Source organism: Stegostoma tigrinum, chromosome 21, assembly GCF_030684315.1.
Source record: "Stegostoma tigrinum isolate sSteTig4 chromosome 21, sSteTig4.hap1, whole genome shotgun sequence".
Taxonomy (NCBI): Eukaryota; Metazoa; Chordata; class Chondrichthyes; order Orectolobiformes; family Stegostomatidae; genus Stegostoma; species Stegostoma tigrinum.
The window spans coordinates 32452045-32477858 of record NC_081374.1 but is presented as its reverse complement, the minus strand read 5'-3'; the positions used below and the strand labels follow the sequence as shown (position 1 = coordinate 32477858).

The 25814-nt window shown below is 42.0% G+C and overlaps 1 protein-coding gene across 1 annotated transcript in view; it reads left to right on the top strand.

The window, feature by feature from the left end:
- LOC125462778 (cysteine and glycine-rich protein 1-like) overlaps window positions 1-25529 on the top strand; it is a 34567-nt gene extending 9038 nt beyond the window's left edge. The window contains exons 2-6 of the mRNA XM_048553131.2: window positions 3619-3731; window positions 13816-13984; window positions 18798-18927; window positions 20168-20261; window positions 22993-25529. Coding sequence (XP_048409088.1) covers window positions 3620-3731; window positions 13816-13984; window positions 18798-18927; window positions 20168-20261; window positions 22993-23069 — 582 coding nt within the window. The 5' untranslated portion in view covers window position 3619 and the 3' untranslated portion in view covers window positions 23070-25529. The remainder of the gene's footprint in view (window positions 1-3618; window positions 3732-13815; window positions 13985-18797; window positions 18928-20167; window positions 20262-22992) is intronic.
- The last annotated feature ends 285 nt before the right edge of the window (window positions 25530-25814 follow it).

Below are 25814 nucleotides of genomic sequence, written 5' to 3'. Positions count from 1 at the left end.
TGCTTATTTAATGTAACTGTGTCCTTTTCACTTAAAGACTCAACAGGTATTGCCTTTAAGTTTTACTGCACTCCAGAAAATTTTGATCACTTTCACAAAGTTGGAAGTGATTACTTATCCTCTTTGGCAATAAGCACAAAAGTAGCCATCTGATAAATGTATTAATTACTTTGTGTTTTAATAAAGTCAAACAGTTTACTTGGTCCTGGATCCTCATTCTGTAGGGATTGACATATCTCACTAACTTATGAGGTCATCTTTATTTTAAATCTCTCGTACTACTTTTGTGCTGCTAGTTAACTGCCAGCATTTCCTAAGTGTGGAGCTAGAAGAATGCAGCATCTTAGGAGCAGAAAAGCTGATGTTTTGGGCCTAGACCTGGTGCCCTGCACAGCATGTTGAATTAAATGGCACTTGCCACTTATAACTTGGGGGGGAGAAACTCTCAATTCTGAGAGGATTTCCTAAGTTGAGAACTGATAACATCAACGTGCCTTTTAAGCATCAATTACTAACTAAACTTACTACAGTAACTTGAGTTTGCTATTTACTGGCAAAGGGAATATTTTGATTTCGTAGCCCATTTTTAAAAAGGTGACAGTGGATTCTCACTCCTGCAGGTAGTAAATTGCTTTAAGTATTTGGTTTCCATCAAATGAGAGCATCTGTGACTTGGCACTGATTCACAGTTTCCTCGCTCTTTCATGCGCCATCCTTGAATCTCCATTAACAGAAAGCTACTCCTTTTCATCTTATGAAGGTTCCACCATATCATAACTCCTTTGAATCATTTTGAGGTTTTTTGAGCACAAATTGTCTTCTCTCCTCTGTAAAGAGACTACACTGTGTAAGTGGTTGGTCAGTTTCAGTACAAAGTTGTGGAGTCAACGCAGCAATTTCCACAAATTGTGCATGTGGGCAAGCATATGGGTCAAATAAAACACACTTGTTCCAAGTAAAGTAGAGAAGTCCATTGGAGTACTGAGATGGCAAAGTATTAGCATTGAGAAGGTCCCTGGCGTCCTTGTACATGAATTACTAGAATATGCAACATTTTTCAAAAACAGGTGCTAGTTTGTATTTAAACTGCACAAAGAGCAAAAGTTGCATATTTGCTTGGCTTATTTGGCTTATAATGAAGATGGCTCCCGCTGGAAAATTAAAATAATTCTGTGTTGGTATAAAAATTATTTTAAGTTCTTTTCATATATGTATTAAGTCCTTCTTTATTATTGCAGAAACTTGTTTTTTTTAATAATAGGCAGTTAAATATATTTCACAGGCCTGATCCTAAAATACATCGGTGATTACACTTAATTGACTCTATATAGCTTTTTAAGAAGTCCAGTGATCATGAGCAAATGTCTTTTTCTTTCATCCAATAACCATACAGTAATGTTTGTAAAATGGAATTAAACAAGTTCACAATATTGTTCTACTATTAAGGGTGGCACGGTGGCTCAGTAGTTAGCCCTGCTGCCTCACAGCGCCAGGAACCCAGGTTCAATTCCAGCCTCGGGTAACTGTCTGTAGAGTTTGCACATTCTCCCTATGACCTTGTGGGTTATCTCCCACAGTCCAAAGATGTGCAGGCTAGGTGGATTGGCCATGCTAAATTGTCCATAGTGTTCATGGAGGTGTAGATTAGGTGGGTTATAGGGGGATGGGATGGGACGGGACTGGTTGGGATGCTCTGAGGTTCAGTGTGGACTTGTTGGGCTGAAGGGCCTGTTTCCACACTGTAGCGTTTTTTTTATATATATATAAAAAAAATGAGTCACTGATCAATTTGAGAAAGTCATGTGTCCCAAACCACATTGGGACAAGTGCAGTCTTTATAAGATAATGTATTGATGCCTCACCTGGAGTACTTCCGTGTAGGTTTAGTCTCTGTACCCAAGGACATCGCAATCTCCCTCCTTACTGTGCAAAAGACCACTGCCTGTACTGGCCTGCTGAACATTAAGTTAGTGCATATTCCTGTCTTTGTGCCATAACCCTGGACACTTTTTAGTCATTTTAATGACTTCTTGAATGCCTTTCTTTTTCCCTCCTTCAGATCACCTGGTAGTGTATTCCAAACATGCATACTTGCTCCTTCTGCACAAAGCTTTTATGCTGTTGCCCTGTGTGTAACACTTTGACTCTCTCTTAACCACACACTCCACCTACACTGAACATTTTAACAATTGTGTCCATATAACCCAAGGGCTTTGCCTTTACATACAGCAAGGATCCTGTTGTGAAGGGTATTATATATAGTGTCTCCCCACTTTGGTCTAAAGAGTATTCCCACTCACTGTCTCAAAGTTGACAACCTCCTTTTTTAAGATCTACACTGTGTTCCTTCATTTTAGCAAATTTCTTGTCCTCCAATTTTGACATTCCTGAATGACATGATCTAGGGTACTCCACACCAACCCAGGACAACTCCAAATTTCCACCCTGAAAAAAAATTAACCACTTACTATTGTGTGCTCTATCCTTTTTAACAGATTTGAGCATGCACATTACTACTGTTCTCTATATATTCCATGACCTAAACTCTCACTCCTTCTCCCTCCCCCCCCCCCCCCCGAACCGAAGTGTATGTTGCATTGCCTTGAGTGCTTGTTTTTATAAACATGGAGATTGTGTTTGGACTAGTTTAAATTGTGAAAACTGAGCAGCATAGGCCTGTTGGACTGAATGGCCTGTTTCATGCTATGGCTCTCGCTCATGCTTATCAACCTATTTTTTTTTTTCAAACTCCAACAAACTGGTTTCTCACGGTTTTTGCCTTTAATAAATCTGCACTGAGTCTTAATTCCACCCCACAGTTGTTTTTTCTGCCAGAAGCTGGTATCCAACTTTGCTTTCTTTTCACTAAAAAGAAAGCAATTATGCTCTGTTTTTAAAAAAAAACTGCCTCCTGTCTTTTGAGGTGATTGTACTTTTGTAGTGAGATTTGATTAGATGATCTAGATTTGCCATGAAGAATAAAACATTGAAATGTCTAAGTCTTGATAGCTGTGGTAAATGCTGAGAATTTTATTTCTTCCCAACCTGCTGCGACTGGGGAGTCTGGAGTTGGGTCAACGCCTGGGTCTGAAGTTCCCCTCAATTTAGAACCAAGATGGAAAATGCTTCCTGCCCTCAAAGGACAATGAATCTTCCAAGCATTCTGTGTCCCAATAATTTTAAATGATCAAATGTACTGCTTTTTGGGACATAATTTTCCACAGAACTTTAGGCTGCTCAACTCTTTTGAAACAAAGGAGACCCTGTATCCAAAGTTGATCCCATTAGACCTAAGGCCAACCTCTTTAAGTGCTGGGCTTGCAAGGTTTCTTATCGCGGTTCACTAACTATTCCCACTGTGTGGCTTGACTTAGATCAGCTAACTCTAACCAGAGTGCCCAGAACCACCTTTTTTTTTCTTATCTGTTTTACAATATGCATTTTGCCTGTTATCTGCAGAGGCAATAAACATGTTCTTTGATCTCTTGGGAGATTTCGAAGGATACAGTGGTTCAATAACCAGTCATGTTTGCCACTTGGTAAGCTTCAAATATTATGTCCTAACTGTCCTATTAAGACATCAGATTTTGAAGAAAAATCGTTTGTTATTTCTTGTAGAATGCCGAATTTGGGTGGTGGAAATAAATGTGGTGTCTGCCAGAAGGCTGTTTACTTTGCTGAGGAGGTCCAGTGTGATGGAAGATACTTTCACAAGTCCTGTTTCCGATGCAGTAAGTAACCTGTAGAATTTGAATTGTTTCTTGCACATTGATACTAAACTATTTTTCCAAGTGTTAGATCCTTGCAATATTTACAATGCTTGAAGAACTTCCAGTTTGAGTTCAGAGCAGGAATAGGCCACTTGACCACTCGTGCCTGCTCTGCCATTTTAATATGATCATAGTTGATCTGATTTGGACCTAGGGGTTTCTTCTGTAGAAGAAAAACAGAAGCTGTTGGAAAAGCTCAGCAGGTCTGGCAGCATCTGGAGATAAGTCAGTTGTTGTCTTGGGTCTAGTGACCATTCCCCACACCTGTGCTGAGGAATGGTCACCAGACCTGAGACAGCAACTTTCTTTCTCTCTCTCTTCCTCATCACCCCGCCCGCTGCCGCCACATGTTGCCAGACCTGCTGAGCTCTTCCAACAGCTGATGATGACGATGACAATGACGACTACCCTTGGCAGTTAAGCTATAGCTGCCTTCAAGGTTTTGAGCAGTAATCAAAGGCACAAATGCTTAGTTTACTGTCTGCTATTAAAATACTGCAACAGAAATTTTTGGATACAGTATTCTTTTTAGAACAAACTTTTTCAATCGACCAGTCTTACTTGCAATAGTCTGTAGTGTCCCCATACACTTAACCAGTTTGTGAAAACGCTACCTCTAGATTTGTCACTGGTGTGTTGCTTAGTGCTTTCTTTCTCTCGCTCTCACTTTGCCCCATTCCACCAGTTAGTGATCAGCAATCAGTGCTTTACTTTCCCAACAGACCACGTAGGCCAGGGAAACGGGACTCCTTCCCTGGATACTGAAAGGTGTTGTTTCTTTTCCTCTGCAATCCGGCTCTGACTCTACCACCCAGAAACGCACTTTTCTGAGGTTCTCCATTCCCAGCACTAGCTTCATGAGGATATTACTTTAGGCTGTCTGACTCCTGTCACAATAGACGTTGTCACAATCAGCCAGTTCGGTGACTTACAGACTTAGACACCTTGAGCAGGTGTGACTTGAATCAGACCCTCCTGACTCAGGTGGGACTCTTGTCTCTGTCTCTGCATCACAAGTGTCCTTTTCTCATCTTGCACTCCTATCTCCTCTTTATTTCTAAATGTAAACCTCACAATTAAAACTTGTCCCTTTTTCAACTCTAGTACTCCCACTAATTATTTTAAGTTACTAACCTTTTTGACTGAGCATCCAAGGAAAAGGATTGACCGTAGGGCAAGAAATAACTATAATAAGAAAATACTAGTAACATTTGCTTCTCTTTAAGCGAAGCAAAAAAGGTAATGAACTGAAAACTCACCCCAAATTCTGTCTGTCTTAAGTATCTGTTGACCCTCTCCCACCCATACACAACAGTTGCCTTCTATTTTGCTTAAATGGAATGATGTAAACTGAAATGGAGCTGGCCAAAGTAATTTGGTTAAGGCAAAAACAAACCTTTGACATCAGACATGGGTTCATCTGTGAACCTGATCTGCTCCCAGAGTGTAGTGGTTTTTCCTCTTCTTCATTGGGACCAAGCCAAGACTCTGAGATTGTTCTTTGTATAGCATCTGTGCTCTGTACACAAACAACACATTCCGGCCCCCAAGGTGACATGTCCATCCTGGGCCTACTCCAGCATCTCAACACCACCTGCAAACTGGAGGAGCAGCACCTCTGATTCCACCTCAGGAACCTACAGCCCAATGGCTTAAATGTGGATATTACCAGTTTTTAAATCTCCCCATTCAATGACCAACCTCCCTGTCATCCTAGCCACTGTGACACAGCCTGCTTCCCCCTCTTGTTCACTTCCCCACTTCTGAGCTCTCCTCTCCAAGAAGGGCTCTGACCCCAAAAAAGTCAGCTTTCCTATCCCTCCAGCTCTGTACTTCTAAGTCTTGGTGTAACATCTGTTAGTACACTTTTTTAAAACAGTGCTTTTTAACCAAACTTAAAAAATCCACACTCTCCAACTACAGCAACAATCATGCTGACTTGTGGTTACTGTGTACTATGTTTACTTTTTATGGCACCCAAGTATGCCTCTGGCAGGCACAAATGGCAGGTACATTTTAGAACATGAAGACTGTGGTAACTTTCACAAACAACTTGTGATCCTAAATGTTTCACTGTCCAACTAGACATTCCTGCCTACAAATGTTGAGCTGGATGAGAAATTCAGCTGTACTAGTGCAAGGACAACTCAGACCCGCTGCCTTGCATTTTAGGGGTGGAATTTTACTCCTTCAACACAAAAATGCTCAGGTTGTAAAGTCATGACTAAGATGTCGATTTAAATATTGAGACAAGACTTTGTTTACTAACAAACAGATTTTTCCAATTGATGCCTTCAATTTTGAAACTGGTAAGCTTTTTTTAACCAATTTGCTGTCACAGACTAACAGGATTTTAAGAGCAAATCCAGCCTCTAAATGCCATCCCTGGCTTGAAAAGTAAACCAAGATATTGAAATGCTTTTGAGTATAAACTGGCTGATCTGAATAATCTAGATGTGATAATGGGAACTGCAGATGCTGGAGAATCCAAGATAATGAAATGTGAGGCTGGATGAACACAGCAGGCCCAGCAGCATCTCAGGAGCACAAAAACTGACGTTTCGGGCCTAGACCCTTCATCAAGAAGGGGATGGGGAGAGGGTTCTGGAATAAATGGTGGGGGGGGGGGGGAGGACCGCAGGTGGAAAGGAGAGTATAGGTGGGACCAAAGGACCACAACCCACCCCACAGTGGTTGAGAACACCCTTGACTGCATCTCCTGCACTTCCCGCAACACATCCCTCACACCACCACCACCAACCCCCCCCCACCACACACGCGCACACCCGCCCCCCTCGTTCTCTCACACCACCCCACCAACCTCTGGATACAACGCATCATCCTCCGATACTTCCACCATCTACAATACCACCCAAGACACTTGCCATTCCCACCCCTGTCTGCTTTCCAGAGAGACCACTCTCTCTGTGACTCCCTTGTTAGCTCCACACTGCCCTCCAACCCCACCACACCCGGCACCTTCCCCTGCAACAGCAGGAAATGCTACACTTGCCCCCACACCACCTCCCTCACCCCTATCCCAGGCCCCAAGATGACTTTGCATATTAAGCAGAGGTTCACCTGCTGCATCCACCGTACCCGGTGTGGCTTCCTCTACATTGGGGAAACCAAGTGGAGGCTTGCGGACCCCTTTGCAGAACATCTCTGCTCGGTTCGCAATAAACAACTGCACCTCCCAGTCGCAAACCATTTCCACTCCCCCTCCATTCTTTAGATGACATGTCCATCATGTGCCTCCTTCAGTTCCACAATGATGCCACCCGAGGGTTGCAGGAACAGCAACTCATATTCTGCTTGGGAACCCTGCAGCCCAATGGTATCAATGTGGACTTCACCAGCTTCAAAATCTCCCTGCATCCCAAAACCAGCCCAGCTCTTCTCCTCCACCCACTGCATCCCATAACCAGTCCAACCTGTCTCTGCCTCCCTAACCTGTTCTTCCTTTCACCCGTCCCTTCCTGCCACCCCAAGCCGCACCTCCATCTCCTACCTACTAACCTCACCCCACCTCCTTGACCTGTCTGTCTTCCCTGGACTCGCCTCCCCACCTATACTGTCCTCTCCACCTATCATCTTTTCTCTCCATCTTCGGTCCGCCTCCCCCTCTCTCCCTATTTATTCAGAACCCCTCACCCCATCCCCCTCTCTGAAGGGTCTAGGCCCAAGATGTCAGTTTTTGTGCTCCTGAGGTGCTGCTGGGCCTGCTGTGTTCATCCAGCCTCACATTTCATTATCCTGAATAATCTTGACTTTTTTTAAACCAGTTTATCAAAAAGGATGTTTTTGGAAGATGTGCTAGCTAAGCATGGATTTATATACTCTCTATCCTTGTGATCTTTTCCTCACTCTTTTTAAAAACAATATTTTTTTTGAAGCATTGTCAGTTATTTTGAGCAATGACTGACAAATGCAGTTTTGCATAACAGTTCAGAATGATATTCTATCTGTAGGAGTTTATTAATATCCATTCAACCACTGACTAGAACATCAGAAAGCTACATTTCTGGAAAACTTTTTAGTTGTTTTTGACAGCATTGGTATTTAAAATCTGCACCTAACCATAAAGTGGAGTTTGAAACAAAGCAGTAGTGTAGAGTTCAGATATAAAGGTGACTGTTTAGTTCTGTCTTGTCTTTACCATTTTCTACAAACATATCCCTATTATTTAGCTGTGTAACTGGTGCATTTTCTTAGTTGCAGAGTTGTCTAAATTTAAACTTTCACCAAGTTCGATTAACTGTTTTTGGTGAAATGCCTGCAGTCTTTTTCATTGTTTAAGCAATTGAAAACCATCCTCCAACTTATTAGTTGGAAGGTATTCATCTTAAAATAGCACTTTAATGGTGCAAGATAATAAAATGTGAGGCTGGATGAACACAGCAGGCCAAGCAGCATCTCAGGAGCACAAAAGCTGACGTTTCGGGCCTAGACCCTTCATCAGAGAGGGGGATGGGGGGGGAGGGAACTGGAATAAATAGGGAGAGAGGGGGAGGCGGACCGAAGATGGAGAGTAAAGAAGATAGGTGGAGAGAGTGTAGGTAGGGAGGGGATAGGTCAGTCCAGGGAAGACGGACAGGTCAAGGAGGTGGGATGAGGTTAGTAGGTAGCTGGGGGTGCGGCTTGGGGTGGGAGGAAGGGATGGGTGAGAGGAAGAACAGGTTAGGGAGGCAGAGACAAGTTGGGACTGGTTTTGGGATGCAGTGGGTTGGGGGGGGGGGTGGAGGGGATGAAGAGCTGGGCTGGTTGTGTGGTGCAGTGGGGGGGAGGGGATGAACTGGGCTGGTTTAGGATGCAGTAGGGGAAGGGGAGATTTTAAAACTGGTGAAGTCCACATTGATACCATATGGCTGCAGGGTTCCCAGGCGGAATATGAGTTGCTGTTCTTGCAACCTTCGGGTGGCATCATTGTGGCAGTGCAGGAGGCCCATGATGGACATCCCATCAAGAGAATGGGAGGGGGAGTGGAAATGGTTTGCAACTGGGAGGTGCAGTTGTTTGTTGCGAACTGAGCGGAGGTGTTCTGCAAAGCGGTCCCCAAGCCTCCGCTTGGTTTCCCCAATGTAGAGGAAGCTGCACCGGGTACAGTGGATGCAGTATACCACATTGGCAGATGTGCAGGTGAACAAACAACTGCACCTCCAGTCGCAAACCATTTCCACTCCCAGTTCATCTCTCCCCCCGCCCCCCCCCCCCACCCCACTGCATCCCAAAACCAGTCCAACCTGTCTCTGCCTCCCTAACCGGTTCTTCCTCTCTCCCATCCCTTCCTCCCACCCCAAGCCGCACCCCCAGCTACCTACTAACCTCATCCCACCTCCTTGACCTGTCCTCCCCACCTTCTCTCTCTCTCTCTCTCTCTCTCTCTCTCTCTCTCTCTCTCTCTCTCTCTCTCTCTCTCTCTCTCCACCTATCTTCTTTACTCTCCATCTTCGGTCCGCCTCCCCCCTCTCTCCCTATTTATTCCAGTTCTCCCCCCCCATCCCCCTCTCTGATGGGTCTAGGCCTGAAACGTCAGCTTTTGTGCTCCTGAGATGCTGCTTGGCCTGCTGTGTTCATCCAGCCTCACATTTTATTATCTTGGAATCTGCAGTTCCCATTATCTCTGATACTACTTTAATGGTGCATCTGGCTTTGGTCATGTAAATGTGTTTGTTTTGACTTTTTAAAACCAGCTTTCCAAATTTCTACTGCCCTGGCAGAGACTTGTGGCTTACAGCCAAAACAAATTTGTACTTCCATCTCTGAATGTAACCACCTTTTTAATCATGGTGGTTTTTTTCAGGCATACATATGCAAGTAAATAATCTGTACTCTTTGGAGCACACCTTTTTAAAGTTACTGGCCCCTGTGTGAGCAAGTAGGGTGTGAAAGACAACATCACTGTTAATATTACTAGAGTAGAATGTCAGAACATAACTACTAGGGGCCCCTTGAGCCTGCCCCTGCCATTTAATAAGATCATGGCTGATCTTTGAGACTCAGCTCCACTTATCCACCCCACTCACCATGACCCTTAATTCCTTTACTGTTCAAAAATTTATCTAGCCTTGCCTCAAAACATTCAGCGAGGTAGTTTCAAGCTTTTCACTGAGCAGGGAATTCCACAGATTCTCAAACCTTTGGGTGAAGAAGTTCCTCCTGACCTCAGTCCTACATTGTCCCTTTTATTTTTGAGGCGATGCCCTCTAGACCCAGTTTCACCTGCTAGCAGAAACCACTTCCCTGCCTCCACCTTATCTATTCCCTTCATAATCTTGTATGTTTCAATAAGCTCTCCCCTCATCTGAATTGCAGTGGGTCTAATTCCAGTCTAGTCAGTCTGTCCTCATTAATCCAACCCTCTCAACTCTGGAATCAACCAAGTGAATCTCCTGTAGCACTGGAGGGGGTGCAGTATATATCGTCTCCAGTAAGGAGACCAAAACTGCGCACAGTACTCCAGGTGTGGCCTCACCAGGACCCTATACAGCTGCAGCATAGCCTGCCTGTTATTAAACTCCATCCCTCGAGCAATGGCAGACAAAATTCCATTTGCCTTTTTAATCACCTGCAATCCCACCCTCTATTTTTTTTCATGCACAAGGACACCCACGTCCCTCTGCACAGCAGAATGCTGCAATTTTTTTACCATTTAAAACAGTCCATTTTGCTGTTATTCCATCCAAAATGGATGACCTCACACTTATCAACATGGTACTCCATCTGCCAGACCTTTGCCCACTCACTTAGACTATCTATATTAGAATTGTGTGCATCCCTCAGTCCCTCCCCCAGTGTATTGCTAATGCTCACTGACATAGCTGTGTGTTTTGTTGAGACCTGCACCTGTGTAAATATTTTGATAGGGGCTCATTCTGTGAGCCCCAACTACTTGAATAAGATGGCCTCAAAGACACTCCTGTTGAAATATTGTATTCTATAAGCTTCTGTGCTTCTAGGCCTTATGAACTCCCCCTGACATTAGGCCCCAAAAATATGAATAAAAGAAAAATGTATTCACTTATGGCACAAGGGTGCTGTTGGCTAGGCAGCACTTATTGCTCATCCTCAATTGCCCAGAGGACGGTTCAGAGTCGACCACGTTTCTGTGGGTCTGGAGTCACATTTTAGGCCAGACCAGGTAAGGATGGCAGTTTCCTTCCATAAAGGACATTTAGTGACCCAGACATGGTTTTTCCAACAATGGATTCACAGTCTTTGTTTGCTAATTCCAGATATCTTATTGGATTCAAACCCACCCACTGCCAAGGTAGAGTTAAAGCCTGAGTCATTGCCTAGGACATTGGGTTTCTGGATTATCACTCCAGTGATAATACCACTAGACCATTGCTTCCCCTCAAATAAATTAATAACTACAATAAATTAAACCTGAAGTGGGAACACTATAGTTCGAGTACTATAGATGGGTCAGTTTTTGTACAGTGTGCAGGAAGCCCTCCTGCACACTCTATGTAGATAGGCCAACAAGGGGCGAAGCCACATTAGATTTGGTACTGGGTAATGAGCCTGGCCAGGTGTTAAATTTTGGAAGTAGGTGAGCACTTTGATAGCGATCACAATTCTGTTATGTTTACTTTAGTGATGGAAAGGGATAGGCGTATACCATTGAGCAAGAGTTATAGCTAGGGGAAAGGCAATTATGATGAGATTGGCAAGATTTAAGGAGCATAGGATGGGGAAGGAAACTGCGGGGGATGGGCACATTAGAAATGTGGGGCTTATTCAAGGAAAAGCTTCTTTGTGTCCTAGATAAATAGGTACCTGTCAGGCAGGGAGGAAGCTGTAGAGAGCAAGAGCTGTGGTTTATGAAGGTGGATTCTCTCCAGGAGGATGAAGAAGGCTTATGTAGGATGAGATGTGAAGGCTCAGTTAGGGTGCTTGAGGGCTATGAGGTAGCCAGGAAAGACCTAAAGAGAGAGCTCAGAGCCAGGAGGAGACATGACAAGTTGGCGGATAGGATCAGGGTAAACCCTAAGGCTTTCTATAGGTATTTAAGGAATAAAAGAATGACGAGAGTAAGATTAGGCCCAATCAAGGATAGTAGTAGGAAGTTGTGTGTGGAGTCAGATGAGCTAGGGGAAGCGCCAAATGAATATTTTTCAACAGTATTCACTCTAGAAAACGATAATGTTTATCAGAATACTGAGATACAGGCTACTAGACTAGGTGGGATTGAGGCTCACATGGAAGAGGTATGAGAAATCCTACAGTGTGTGAAGATAGATAAGTCGCCTGGGCTGGATGGGATTTATCCTCGGATCCTCTGAGAAGCCAGGGAGGAGATTGACGAGCCTTTGGTATTGATCTTTAACTTGTCATTGTCTACAGGAATAGTGCCAGATGACTGGAGGATAGCAAATGTGGTTCCCCATTCAAGAAGGGGAGTAGAGACAACCCTAGTAATTATAGACCAGTGAGCCTTACCTCAGTTGTTTGTGAAGTGTTGGAAAAGGTTAAGGGTTAGGATTTATAATTGTCTTGCGAAGGGAAGGTCATGCCTCAAACCTTGTTGAGTTCTTTGAGAAGGTGACCAAACAGGTAGATGAGTAAACTGGTTGATGTGGTGTATATGGATTTCAGCAAGGTGTTTGATAAGGCTCTGTACAATAGGCTATGGTACAAAATGCAGAGGAATGGCATTGTGGGAGGTATAGCAGTTTGGATCGGAAATTGGCTTGCTGAAAGAAGACAGAGGGTGGTAGTTGATGGGAAATGTTCATCCTGGAGACCAGTTACTAGTGGTGTACCGCAAGGATTGGTGTTGGGTCCACTGCTGTTGGTCACTTAAAAATGACCTGGATGAGGGTGGAGAAGGATGGGTTAGTAAGTTTGCAGACGACACTAAGGTCGGTGGAGTTGTGGATAGTGACGAAGGATGCTGTAGTTTGCAGAGAGACATAGATAAGCTGCAGAGCTGGGCTGAGAGGTGGCAAATGGAGTTTAATGCAGACAAGTGTGAGGTGATGCACTTTGGTAGGAGTAACCAGAAGGCCAAGTACTGGGTTAATGGTAAGATTCTTGGTAGTATAGATGAGCAGACAGATCTCTGGTGTCCGTGTACACAGATCCTTGAAAGTTGCTGCCCAGGTTGACAGGGCTGTTAAGAAGGTATGCAGTGTTTTAGTTTTTATTAATAGAGATCAAGTTCCAGAACCAAGAGGTTATGGTGAAGCTGTACAAAACTCTGGTGTGGCCGCACTTGGAGTATTGTGTACAGTTCTGGTCACCGCATTATAAGAAGGATGTGGAAAGGGTGCAGAGGAGACTTACTAGGATGTTGCCTGGTATGGAGGGAAGGTCTTACGAGGAAAGGCTGAGGGACCTAAGGCTGTTTTCGTTAGAGAAGAAGGTTGAGAAGTGACTTAATTGAGACATATAAAATAATCAGAGGGTTAGATGGGGAGAGCCTTTATCCTAGGATGGTGACAGCGAGCACGAGGGAGCATAGCTTTAAATTGAGGGCTGAAAGACATAGGACAGATGTCAGAGGTAGTTTCTTTACTCAGAGTAGTAAGGGAATGGAACGCTTTGCCTGCAATGGTAGTGGATTCGCCAACTTTAGGTACGTTTAAGGCGCCATTGGATTAGCATATGGGCGTACATGGAATAGAGTAGGTTAGATGGGCTTGAGATCAGTATGACAGGTCGGGACAACATCGAGGGCCTGTACTGTGCTGTAATGTTCTATGTTCTAAGTGTTTTTAAATGCCTAAAAATCCAATATCAGTTTTATTAGAGGAAAATTCTGAATGAAGTGTTTTTTTTGAGGTGGGAACCATGCATTAGTGTAAAATCTACTTCATTTGTAGACTGGTGCTCTAAGAAAATGGTGCATTATTTAATTCTGGAATTCTGCCATTCTGAAAAATTAATTACCTAACATAACATGATGCCATGCGCACAAACTTGGATTTTTGGATTTTTCAGTGGTTAGGCATTTGACCTTCCTCTCTACTTGTCTGTGTTCCATGTACCAAGTGCTAAAAGATTCCATCTGTTCACAGTTCTCTTGGTTTGTTTGCAGTGGCTTGTAAGAAGAACCTTGACAGCACTACACTAACTGTGCACGCAGATGAAATCTATTGCAAAGCCTGCTATGGAAAAAAGTATGGACCTAAAGGATATGGTTATGGCCAGGGTGCAGGGACTCTGAGCATGGACACTGGAGCAAGTGTGGGAATAAAGCCTGTGCAGTAAGTGAAGTCTCACCAAGTTGATCAACCTGATGCAGTCCATATTTGTCATTCTTTTGTTGCGATAGGCAAGATATAATCGAGCCCCAGATGAAGTTAATCAGACTGTGTGTGTCTCTCTTCCCCTCAAGGCCATAATTTTTTGCACTACCATATGGTGTCACTATTTTTTTTCTATTAGCACAATGTCCAGCAGCCCTATCTAGCCTTCCCCAAACTAATTTGGGATTAGTTGTGCCAGTTAACAACAAATGAGGTGATCCATGGCATTCTGCTAATTTTAACTGCTTATACATTAACTGCTTTTATTTTGGGGGTTTTGCTTAAATTTAAACTTTCTTGGCTTTTTTGCATGGCCCAAAAAATAATGGGTAGCATGGTAGCTCAATGGCTAGCATAGCTGCCTTTAGGGCTAGAGACCTAGTTTCAATTCCAGCCTCTGGAGTTTGCACTTTCTCCCTGTCTGCAAGGATTTCTTCTGGATACAGATGTACTAGTTAGGTGGATTAGTCATGGGGAAATGTAGAATTTACAGGGGTGGGATCTTGTTCAGCTGGTCAGTGTGAACTCCATGTGCCAAATGGCCTGCTCCCTAGGGATTCTAGTACTATGCCTTCCTAGCAGGGTCTGGAAACCCAGAATTGGGAATATTTCTTGCTCAGCAAGCCCACTAGGGGAAAACTAGTTAAGATTACGGTTTTGGGTTGGGGGTGACTGAAAATGGGAGTGATAGCCTTGCAACTGCCAACTTAGTGACGAATTTGAACTGTTAGGTACAGAGGCCATCTGGCCAAAGACTGGGCTTGGTGCCTTGACACTTGTATGTCGTGTTGGTTTGTTTCGTGGGTTTTTGGGTAGCTTTGACCAAACCAAATTGGCCTTTATCACTTTGGCAACACCTTTTTTATGCCAAATGATGTCACTCTACCTACTCCTAGTATGAGTAGACATTGCAACCTATGTTGAGGTTAGTTAAATGTCTTTTTTCAGCAAATTATCATATATACTTTTTTATTTCTAGAAAACCTCCTCATGTCTCATTTTAAAAGCATTTGTAAGCACTTAAAGCAAATGGTGAACTGACTATGATGCTAGATTGTGAAATCAGGCACACAGTATTAATCCTTTTTATGATGAGCTTTTTGGCTGATGTCAGTGAAGTGGCAAGTATTCACTTCCTTTTAATACTGCAGACAAACGAGATTAAAGGATAGGAGATTTAAGTGGACAGTTCCGGTGCATTGATCTACCTCTTTTAATCAGATTCATGTTGCTACTATTGAACCATTCCAGAGCATAACTGTTTCTGTCCTGGGATAAGTATTACCATCTCTCCTTTCACCCTAACCCTAACCTGGATGTTACAAATGAATTTGCCCAGGTACCTCTCCATTATGGTAGTGTGGTAGCTCTGCAGTTGGCACTGCTGCCTCAGTACCAGGGGCCCAGGTTTGGCTCCACCCTTGTAATGCTCCATGTGGAGTTCACACACTCTTACCCATGCAGACATGGGAGTTCTGCTGGGTGCTCCAATTTCCTTCCACTGTCCAAAGATGTGCCGACTAGGTGGATTGGCTGTGCTAAATTACCCATAGTGTTCAGGGACGTGTAGATTCCCTGCATTAGCCATGGCTAATGCAGGGTTACAGGGATAGGATGGGATAGTGTTGGCTGATGGGCCAAATGGCTCTGGGCATGCTTCAGGGATTCTAAGGAACTCCAGTCTGTCCAATACCAAAGCAGTCAAATCAGTTACAAATACAAGCTGGTACTAATGCAAAACAGTCCCAACCTTATTTGGAAACCAGTTACAATTGTTTTACTACAAAACTATCTTGTCTAATCCTAATTCGCCCCCTTCAGCTTGCTTGCAGGACTTCGGGAATGTTGGTCACTGCCAGAGATTGACTGACTTGTGTTTTTAAAAGTGCAGAGCAAGACTTTATTATCCTAACATGCTGTGATTCCAAATATATGGGATCCCTCTAATTCGGTTCTACAATGTTTCTCCCATTAAGTAATATGCTGTTTTCAGTTCTATCTATCAAGTAGAAAATACTTCCATTCTCAATCAGTTCATATTTGATCTGCCAAACCTCTGCCCATTTGCTTTTTCCATCTATAATCCACTGTGGACTCTGGTCTTCAAATTGCTTTCCTATTTATCTCTTGTCATCAGCAAATCCAGCATCAATATAAATGGCTGGAAGTCAGTGTCATGAAACCTGACTCAGTTGCTCCTGGACCTATTTTTAATGCTGTCGGTAAGCTACACATCCTGAATGGCCACTTTTTTTATTACAGCTTTTCTTGAAAGAAATCAACATGCTCTAACATCAGCTGATTTTTAAAAAAAAAATTAGCATATCCCAGAGTGAGTATGGATCGGCAACAGCCCATGATATCACTAAAGATGTTTCCTGTTTCTCCACCTTCCCACCCACCGCACAGCCCGCAAATGTTGTCAAATGACATCCTCCATCTCAAGTTTCAAAATTTTTGAATGCATGACTTGTGTGCAAGGGACGTAGGATTCTCTTTATTTGCATTGAGTAGTCCTGAGATGGACCAATAACTGCAGTATTTTTTTTTCTTGCTTTCTTTCTAGAATCAGTTGAGGAATACATCTAGTAGGTCCTCTTCCCTTGAGCACTGGAGGATGCAGGATATCCCCCCCCTCTATTCCACCCTGCCCTGTCCAAAACACCATCCCCTGTCCTAAATAGGAACTGCTGGCTGCCCACTTGTTCAAGTGATAAACAAATGTGTGGCATTTGAAATACTACCCCCAGTTGAGCTGCTAACCACATTGGAGAGATTGAGCGCTCTAGCCTCCTAACTGCTAGACCGATATCTATCCATGCTAGTCTTTGGCTTAACTATTTTTGCTTCTAGTGGAGGAATTTAGCAGTCTTCAAAGGTTTTTTAAATTCCCAGACATAACAATTGTTTGGAGTGTCAACCCTTTGAAAGTGTATGACATCTGTACTAACAGTGCAAGACTTTGGATTGAGTCCTTCCCTTGTTCAAATATTGACCACTGCATGAAATAGAATTTGATTTTAAAAATAAACACTTTCAAAATGGAGAACATGTCAACTTGCTGCAGGAAACAGTAGCACTTCAATAAGGCAGCTTGAGAGCTTTAATTTTTAATCAAGGACAGCTAGAAGTAGGCAATAAATACGTCCACGTTCCATTTCCCTTGCAAAAAATGACACTCCCCTGTTAATTCAGAATACCTGGAATCCCTCCATAGCTTGGTTCAGCCGAAGATACTTTCATTCCATGGTGTGGTTTTTTAAAGCAGGCAGTTCCTTGCAAACTTAGCTTGTGTTCAGCATGATCGCCCCTGATCTTTGAATGAAATGCTGCTCTTGTTTTGCCTTCCTCTCCAAGAAGCTTGGCATGCTGTAGGCACATTGCAGGAGCATCATACCTGTTTTTTTTCATTGGAATAATAAAACTGGATGATGTTGACCTTATTTTGGGAAGGTTGAATTGCCCTACTAGGGATTTAGTGGTGGTTTTTGTAGTTTGTTGATTTACTGTACACACTAGATATATTATCCTACAGATAGCTAATTGAGCAGGCAGAAGAGTGGCAAAATGACTTCCATCTGGAAAAGTACATGGTTACTTTTTAATGTGGGCAAACGCAGCAAGGAATGCAAAATAAATGGGAGGGTATTGAGGGGAGAAGGGCTGGGAGTGAGACCTCAGTGCACAGCTACTGATCCCTGAAGGTGGCAGGACCAGTGGATAAAGTGGTAAACAAGACATGTAGGATGGATTTTTTAATCTGAGGTAGTCACAACAAAGATATTTGGCTAGATATATGAATAGGACAGGTTTGGAGGGATATGGGCCAGCAGCAGGCAGGTGGGATAAGTTTAGTTTGGGACTGTTTTGGCATGAACTAGTTGGATTGAAGGGGCTGTGCCTGAATCTTTCTGGAATTATAGAAGACACTGTTTTAGCTACGGCTGAAATTTGTGAGCATCTGGTTGTTGTATAACCAGAAGGATATTGCTGTAGAGATGAATGGTGATTTTAGTATATTGCCAGATCTTGAATTGCAAACAAAAAACTGGATAAGCCAGGGTTTTTTATAGGCTGTGCTGGTTTTAAGCAGGATGGGAAAAGTTAATGACACATTTGGATGAAGTAGCAGGGAAGACTTTCTCTTCCTTTCATGTTAGTGGAGACGTCTCACTAGGAGATCACTTTTAATGCATTGAGTGTTTCTCATGGTCCCTCAGATCTCTTTGCATAATAATTTCTGGAATTCACTGCCCAGCTTTAGCGACTGAAGGATGAAGTCCTTGACTCCTTCAAAAGGCATCTGGATATACCCACTGATCGCATGCTGAGAAAGGGTTAGATTGAGCAGCTAGTATTGTCAGACAAGATTGACTGAATAGTTTTTAACTTTGTTTTGAACCATAATGAGGGAGTGAAGGGCAGTTTTCCACGTTGCTGTTTGGGTTTCATGATAGTGAATGCACTGACTTTTTATAACAACGTTCCTTGGTTCATGTTGAGAAGCTTCTTTCTAGCTTTATCAGACTCTGCAACTAAACTTTTGGTACCACCTACAACCATTTGTGCTCTGAGCTCTAGCACTGTCTCGTGTCAAAACTTGCACTCAAATCAGAGGTTAAGTTGATTAGGCTACTAATAGCTGGGAAATTTTTGGCATAGCCCTGTGACCTTCTGATTATACTGAGTCAATGAATGTTTTAAGTGGGTGTGTGTTTTTTCCCCTTTTTTCGGTCGACTCTAACTTGTCAATTTCATTTGGCCTTAACAGAGCTACACCTCATTGCCCCACCACTAATGTCAATGAATCCAAGTTTGCTCAGAAGTTTGGCAGTTCAGAAAAGTGCCCTAGATGTGGACAATCGGTTTATGCTGCTGAGAAAATTATTGGAGCTGGCAAGGTAATAGTATTCTCTTGGAAGTAATTTTTGATGTGGCTTAGTGGCTTTACAGTTGTGGCTATGATTAACTCACTAATATACAGGACCATTTTTGTGATGTTAAACAAGATGACATGGGAGGGGCACTTTAGTCCCTTTTTAAAAAGAAGAAAAAGATGCCATTTGGCCTCCGAGCGGATTAGATGCATTAATGATATTAACTAGTGAAACCATGTAACTGACAACATGCTGGCCTCTTTGTTTTCCCCACAAGGCCCAGACCTTGGTGGTTGGGGGGGGGGGGGGGGGGGGGGTCGTCAAGTGCCCATGCTGCTGTCAATTAATCTCTCATCTTCCAGATAGTTGATTTAAATATCCAGCCTAACTAAACCTACAAGTAGAAATCTTAAATCCATACAGAACCTAGTCTGCATTACTCCAAGGCTTAATCTTAAATTTTAAATGTTCCCTTACCAGTAAAGGGCTTTTCTTTCAACTTTCTATGGCTTAAAATGTAGCAGAAACAACTCAATTGACTTGCTGTGTTTTTAAGTGTCCCCAGGATCTGACACCAATGCCAGTCCACTACAACATTAAGACTTTTTTGGCAGTGGTTATAGTATTTGGCAACAAAGCTGAGTATAATTAGGACTAACTCTAACAAATTCAATCAAACTTACTTCAGTTATGCCAACAGGTTCATGTAAATTCAGACTTCTAGTTTACAAACACTACTTTTTTTTAAGATCACAGTTTCATTAACTTGTGGGTTTTTTTTCCTAGAGGGGTTCTCCTTGCCCTTGGATTTTTAATGCCAGTTTCTCTCAGCTTGCCAATTTATTAACAAAGTGCATGCATCCCATCCAGCTCTAAAGCAATTCTATCTAATTTAGCACCAGCATGGAAATGCTACACATTGTTTTGCTAAGATACAGACAAATTTCCATTCTTTATAAGACTATCTCTGTTAACCTTTTTTCAATTGACTTACTGCTTTTATTTACCTTGGCATTGTTTTGAGGCTCCATACTTGTGTTTTGGTAGATGTTTGACTAGATGCCCATAGCTTCAAGGCTTCCTACATGTTCCTGTGTTTGGGTAGTGTTGGTATTTTTTCTCCTAAACACCTTTTTTAGAATTACTTAATGTTTTTTTAAAAAGTGCTAACTCATTAAAACCTCATTAACAAGGCTAATACAATTCCTAGTCGCAACATTCATGGTTTGAGATTATTTAATTCTTTTTCTTTGCCTACTTGTAGGCTTGGCACAAACTCTGCTTCCGCTGTGCAAAATGTGGTAAGGGTCTGGAGTCTACAACTTTGGCTGACAAGGATGGTGAGATTTATTGCAAAGGTTTGAATATTTCTTCAACTACAAAATTGGATCTCCTTTGGAATAAAATGTTGATATATATTTGAATATCAACATGTTTGAATAATTCCCACAACCACTTCAGTTGGTAAGATACACTCTCTCCCTCTCTCCCTCTCTCTCTCTCTGCCATAAACAAATCAAGATTTCGATATTGAGCAATAGTAGCAACTGCCAATGCTGGAGAATCTAAGACAACAAGGCATAGAGCTAGATGAACACAGCAGGCCAAACTGCAGCAGAGGAGCAAGAAAGCTGATGTTTCAGGTCTGGACCCTTCTGAAAAATTCTTAATTAGCTTGGCCTGCTGTGTTCATCTAGTTCTATACCTGGTTATCTAAGATTTTGATATTGCCGCCTGCTGAATTCTGACCTGTCCTGCAGTAACATCCTCAAATAGGAGTTGATATTTTTACCCTGTTAGATTCAAGGTAAAGATACTTTACACAATACAGGAATCTTTGTTCAATGTAAAGTACACACCACCTGCAGCAGTAAGTCACTTTTTTGTTAATATGCAGTTTGTGATTACTGAAACATTCTGACCACTAGGAGTTGTTCAGTAACTACCAATCTTGTCTTTTGTCTTTAATTTTTTTTTCAGTTTTGAAGTGTTTTTAACACCTAAAAAGGACACTTTGTTTGTTTTTAATTCCTTTAATCACATCAAGGATGTTTCAGGGTGATACCATCTAAATTAAACAGTGTCTAATTTTGGCTGAACTCTCATCAGCCCTGAGCAAGTGCAGATGATGGGCATTTACCTCCTACTGACATTGTGGAATCTTGAAGTAGACGCAGATTTAAGATTTTTTTCCTAAAATAAAGACTGGTCTGTCAGTCTACACTGTCTTAAGCATGCAGGTGTAGCAGGCACTGAAAGCAAATTGTGCTCAAATGCTTTCACCATGAAAGGCAAACATACAAGTGTGGATATCTTGCTGAATTTATACAGAGCTGCCTTAAGATTGCACCCTGGAGCATGGTGTGCAGTTTTGGCCTATTTTCTAAGCAAAGATGTTCTGGTTATGGTGCTAGTGTAACAAAGGTTTGCCAAACAGATTCCTGAAATGACAGGACTGGTGTAAAAGGAGAGACTAGATAAATTAAGATTATATTCATGCCTTTGAATAAAGGGGAATCCTGTAGAAACATAAAACTCTGACAAGATTAGACGGGGAAATGCAGGAAGGATCCTATCTGACCAACCCACCCACTTTTTTTTAGTATGCCACAGTTGAAGAATGGGGGTAAGCCTTATGGGACTGAAATGTGGAGAAACATCTTCACCCAGTGGTGAGACTGTTTGTTTGTTTTTGTTTAAAAAGTTCTATTTACAGAGCAAATGAGGCCAAAACACTTCTCAAGGGTGCAATGGATATAGCTATTTGGGGCTAAAGAGATCAAAGGTGTGCAGCAAAAGTGAGAATAGGGTATTGAGTTGGACACTTGCCTGTGATCTTGAACAGTGGGGTAGGCTTAAGGCAGTAAATGGCATACTCCTCCACTTGTTTTGTGTGTTTTTTTTTAAAAGGGTTCAGGTGCCTGAGTGACTTATTTCTCTCATTTCTTTTTAATCCCACCATCCAAAGTCAAGTGTGACTGTAAGCTCCTTGAGCAAAACAAGGTTCCAAACATGAATGGTCACTCTTGGTTCACGAATGAAGTGGGGTTGGTGGGGTGGGGGGAGGGAGAGGATGAGAATCAAGTTGGCAGGCTGGGCACTTGCCACAGTCATTCAGCATAGAAACAGACCCTTCAGTCCAACTCATCCACCCAACTATGCTGCCAAACCCAAGTAGTCCACTTACCTGCCCTCAGCCCATATCTCTGCAAACCTTTTTCTATTCACAACTGTCCAAAGTCACTAAATATTGTGACTGCGATACCTGCAGCCACCATTTTCCCCTGGCAGGTCATTCCACACATGAACTCCCCCCTCTCTTTTTTTTGTTCCTTTCTTTAAAACAACTTGCTGTTTTAGGTTTTCTTATAGAAAACTCTTTTAATATGCTCCATCCTTGAAATCTGCTGCCCTCAAGAAAAGGGACCTGTCATTTACCCTCTCTGTACCCTTCATGATTTGCCGCCTTCTCCTAGAAGGTGACTCCTAAACCCCTACATTTCAGTTGGGGGAGGGGGTCCCAGCCTCTCCTTAACTCCACCACCTCCCTTTCTCCACAGTATCCAGGTAAATCTTTATTTTTCTGAACCCAGTCTAAGTCAATGCCCTTTTTATGGGTGACCAGGACAATAACAGTATGCCCAGAGGGGCCTCACCAACGTTCTGCACAATTCCCAACTCCATACCCAAAGACCTGAGCGATTTTTGAAGGAGTGTGCTTAATGCTGCTTTAACCACTGTCTGCATGTCAAGCAACTTACAAAGAATCCTGTACCTGAGCCCTGAGGGGTCTCTTCTGTGACACTACCCAGGACCCTAACATTAACAAATTTAGAGCTTGTACAATTTTAATACCTGTCTTATCTTCTTCACACCACCTTCTAATTAGGCAAACCTGTTAGCATTTTTTGGAAAAATGCTAATTCCCCTCTGTCTAACTTGACAGGAGCCTTTGTTATTTCACCACTTAGGTTGAATACTTTTTTGGGGTCTAGAAGTTTGTGTAGTTGTACCTAACTTTTTACATTGTTTGACAATTGTCTAATGAAGCTGTTTAATTTGTACAAGTTTAATTTTTCTCTTCCATAGCTTGCTACAGCAAAAACTTTGGACCCAAGGGATTTGGCTTTGGCCAAGGAGCTGGAGCACTTGCCAATACCCAGTAAAGTATGGTGAAAAGTCTGAATCTGAAGCAAACAACACTTGGATATCTATCTATGTAAACTGTAGCTACAACGGCTCTCTTACATTTTGTTCCATTTAATAATACATCAAGTTAGCCACTGCTTATAAACTGCATTTTCCTGGAGTTTCTACATGGCTTGCCACACTGCTTAATGTCCATTTTAACATCAGAATAGTTATCCTATTTCCAATGACTAGTGTTCTAAGAACACAGTGAGAATGAATGAAGGCTGATTGACCTGTGTTCTTTAGTCCAAAAATTTAATTCTAGTGCATTGAATTCAATGGTGAAGATTAGGTACGTAGACACTTGGCTTTCCAGATATTTGGCTTATATTTTTTTTGTCTTCCTGTACTCTCTAAATCCAAACTTAGTCAAAAGATTTTTAATTACAAACTGTCTTACTGCATGTTGTTTGTCATAGATCTAAGACACAGCTTTTTTGTTTTTTCAATCTGACTTTTAATTGGTGGTTTGTAAGGGTGAGGGAGGTTTGCATAGCTGAGGTGGAGTTCTAATGATTGACACTGCCATTAGAAACCCCTTCTGAGAAATGGGATTAAAGATATTGAGGATTTGTCTGGTGGGTTATGAACTAAGTCCCAAAAAAATTTCTGAATACTTCAGCTACTGGACCTGTCAGGAATTTGGCAGTATATTCCTTGCCTAATTGTCCCCTCTTGCCCATCCCTCCAGTTACCCTTTTGCACAGTGCAAAGAGCATCTTTATTGAAACTGAAAAGTTGGAAAGGCTTCCACTTTTGAAGCTGCAGTGGATGACTGTCAACCACCTAGTTTGAGTGGGCCAATAGGCTGTAGAATGGATGAGGCTGTGATGTTCTGGACAGAGGAATGAGGACAGCTATAAAGTGTTGTCTTGAAGTGCTGTGGAGGGAAATGTAGGCTGTCTGTATAGGGTAAGCTCCTAACTTGTTTTGTCTTTTAACCTACAATCTACTTAGCAGTACTAGTCTAGTCATTGTTTGGAGGAAATGTGTAAACTTGACAACAGTTGAGTGCTGAGTTTACTTTAAATTTAGCTACATAATATTGAACAAGTGGATTTTGCAGAAGACTGAGTAAATTTTGTCCTTCTGCTTTCAGCTGGTAGTTTAAAGCTCATGCTAGAATGATTGAACAAGTGAATAGCTGCAAGTGTTTTTCTTTCAGATGATTCCTCCCACTGTTCAAAATTGCATTCAGTCAAATAAATTACTTAATATAAGGTAACTGGTATAAAGTCTGTCCCCAAACAAATAGTCAGACTTGTTCACAGAATGCAGCTAACAATTTTGTAGATTTCCAGTAGCATTAATAGAAATGGCTAGAATGTGTATATCTTTTGTGCCCTGGAAGAAACAAATTTTGATCATGGTTCTGTTATATTTCAATAGGTGGTTTTTAATTGTTTTTTTCCAAGCATAGAAGCAGCAGCCTTTAAACATCTTGAAGTTTTGAGCCAGTTGGGACCTCTCCTGTAGCAAGCAAAATCTTTGGTTTATTTTACATGTCTCTGGTGTCTTTAGTGCATGTCTTTTTTTCTTGTTCTTTAGTGCTTAAACACAAAGGACCAACACTTAAGGTTTTTTTGTTAAGCTAAATTCTCAAGGAAAGACTGTTTTAATATTGGAATTTGTCCAGAAAGGTGTTGACTAAAACTTAACAATTGAGAATGTTAGCTCACTATATTTCAGTTAACTGAGTAGAAGCATTGTAAACACTTAACAATTGTATTAAGAAGGACTAATAGATTAAATTTATTTGTCCACTTGCTGCACTGGTGGGGTTTTTAATGGGGGGGGGGAAGGGGAGAAAGTAAACTAATGAAGGCCCTCCGCAGCAAAGTTTTTATGTAAACATTTACAAATTCCATCTGTAGAACTCTAACTTCTCTTTAGCCTTGCAACTTATTTTTTAGGATGCACCTGAATATGCACAATCAAGAGGAACACTTGACCACGGCTGAGCTATTTGATGTGGGATCATGTCCTTGTCTAGGCTTCTGTATTCTTAAGAACTCAATTTTTGTGAATAAACCACTAATCTGCACTTTCTATTCTGATTTATCAAATTGCTTTGTAGTGTTAATCTTAGGTGATCTGGCAATCCTGCATGGTATCAGTTGAATTTCCTAAAAATGGATAGGAGGCATCCTGCCAGTTTTTAGGCTGTGCCCAAGTAGAGTTTCTGTCCTGTTACTTAAATGCATTGTTTTCACCAGTGCAAAGGGTTTTTGTAACTTAGTTCCTGTGTCAATTAGACTTCTGAAGGATGTTTTGTTCCTCTTTAATCTACTGGCTTCCTATACTTTATACACCATATTACTGTGCTTTTGTGACAGATTTGTAAGTGACTTGCAGTCTGTGATAATCACAAACTGTTAACCAACTTTCACTGTCTCTTATCTTCTCCAAATTAAATAAATCAAATGCTACTTTTACTGTTGGATTTTTTTTTGTGGTAATACAAAATCAGGAACAAGTTTGGTTTCTGTATCTCACTTCATGATTCCATGAAAGGATGGACAACCAGGTCAGACTTAATTTGAACTATTACCATCTTGCTATAGCATTGCTCCAGTACCTTGGCAGTTCTGGGTAGTAGACTACCAATAGCAGTCTATCTACAACTCATTGGCAGGACAAACAGCCCATGATTTCTCTGAACAACACTTCATTGATTTTCTAGAATGTGTAACACATCAGTGTTCCTTCTTTCTTTTGCT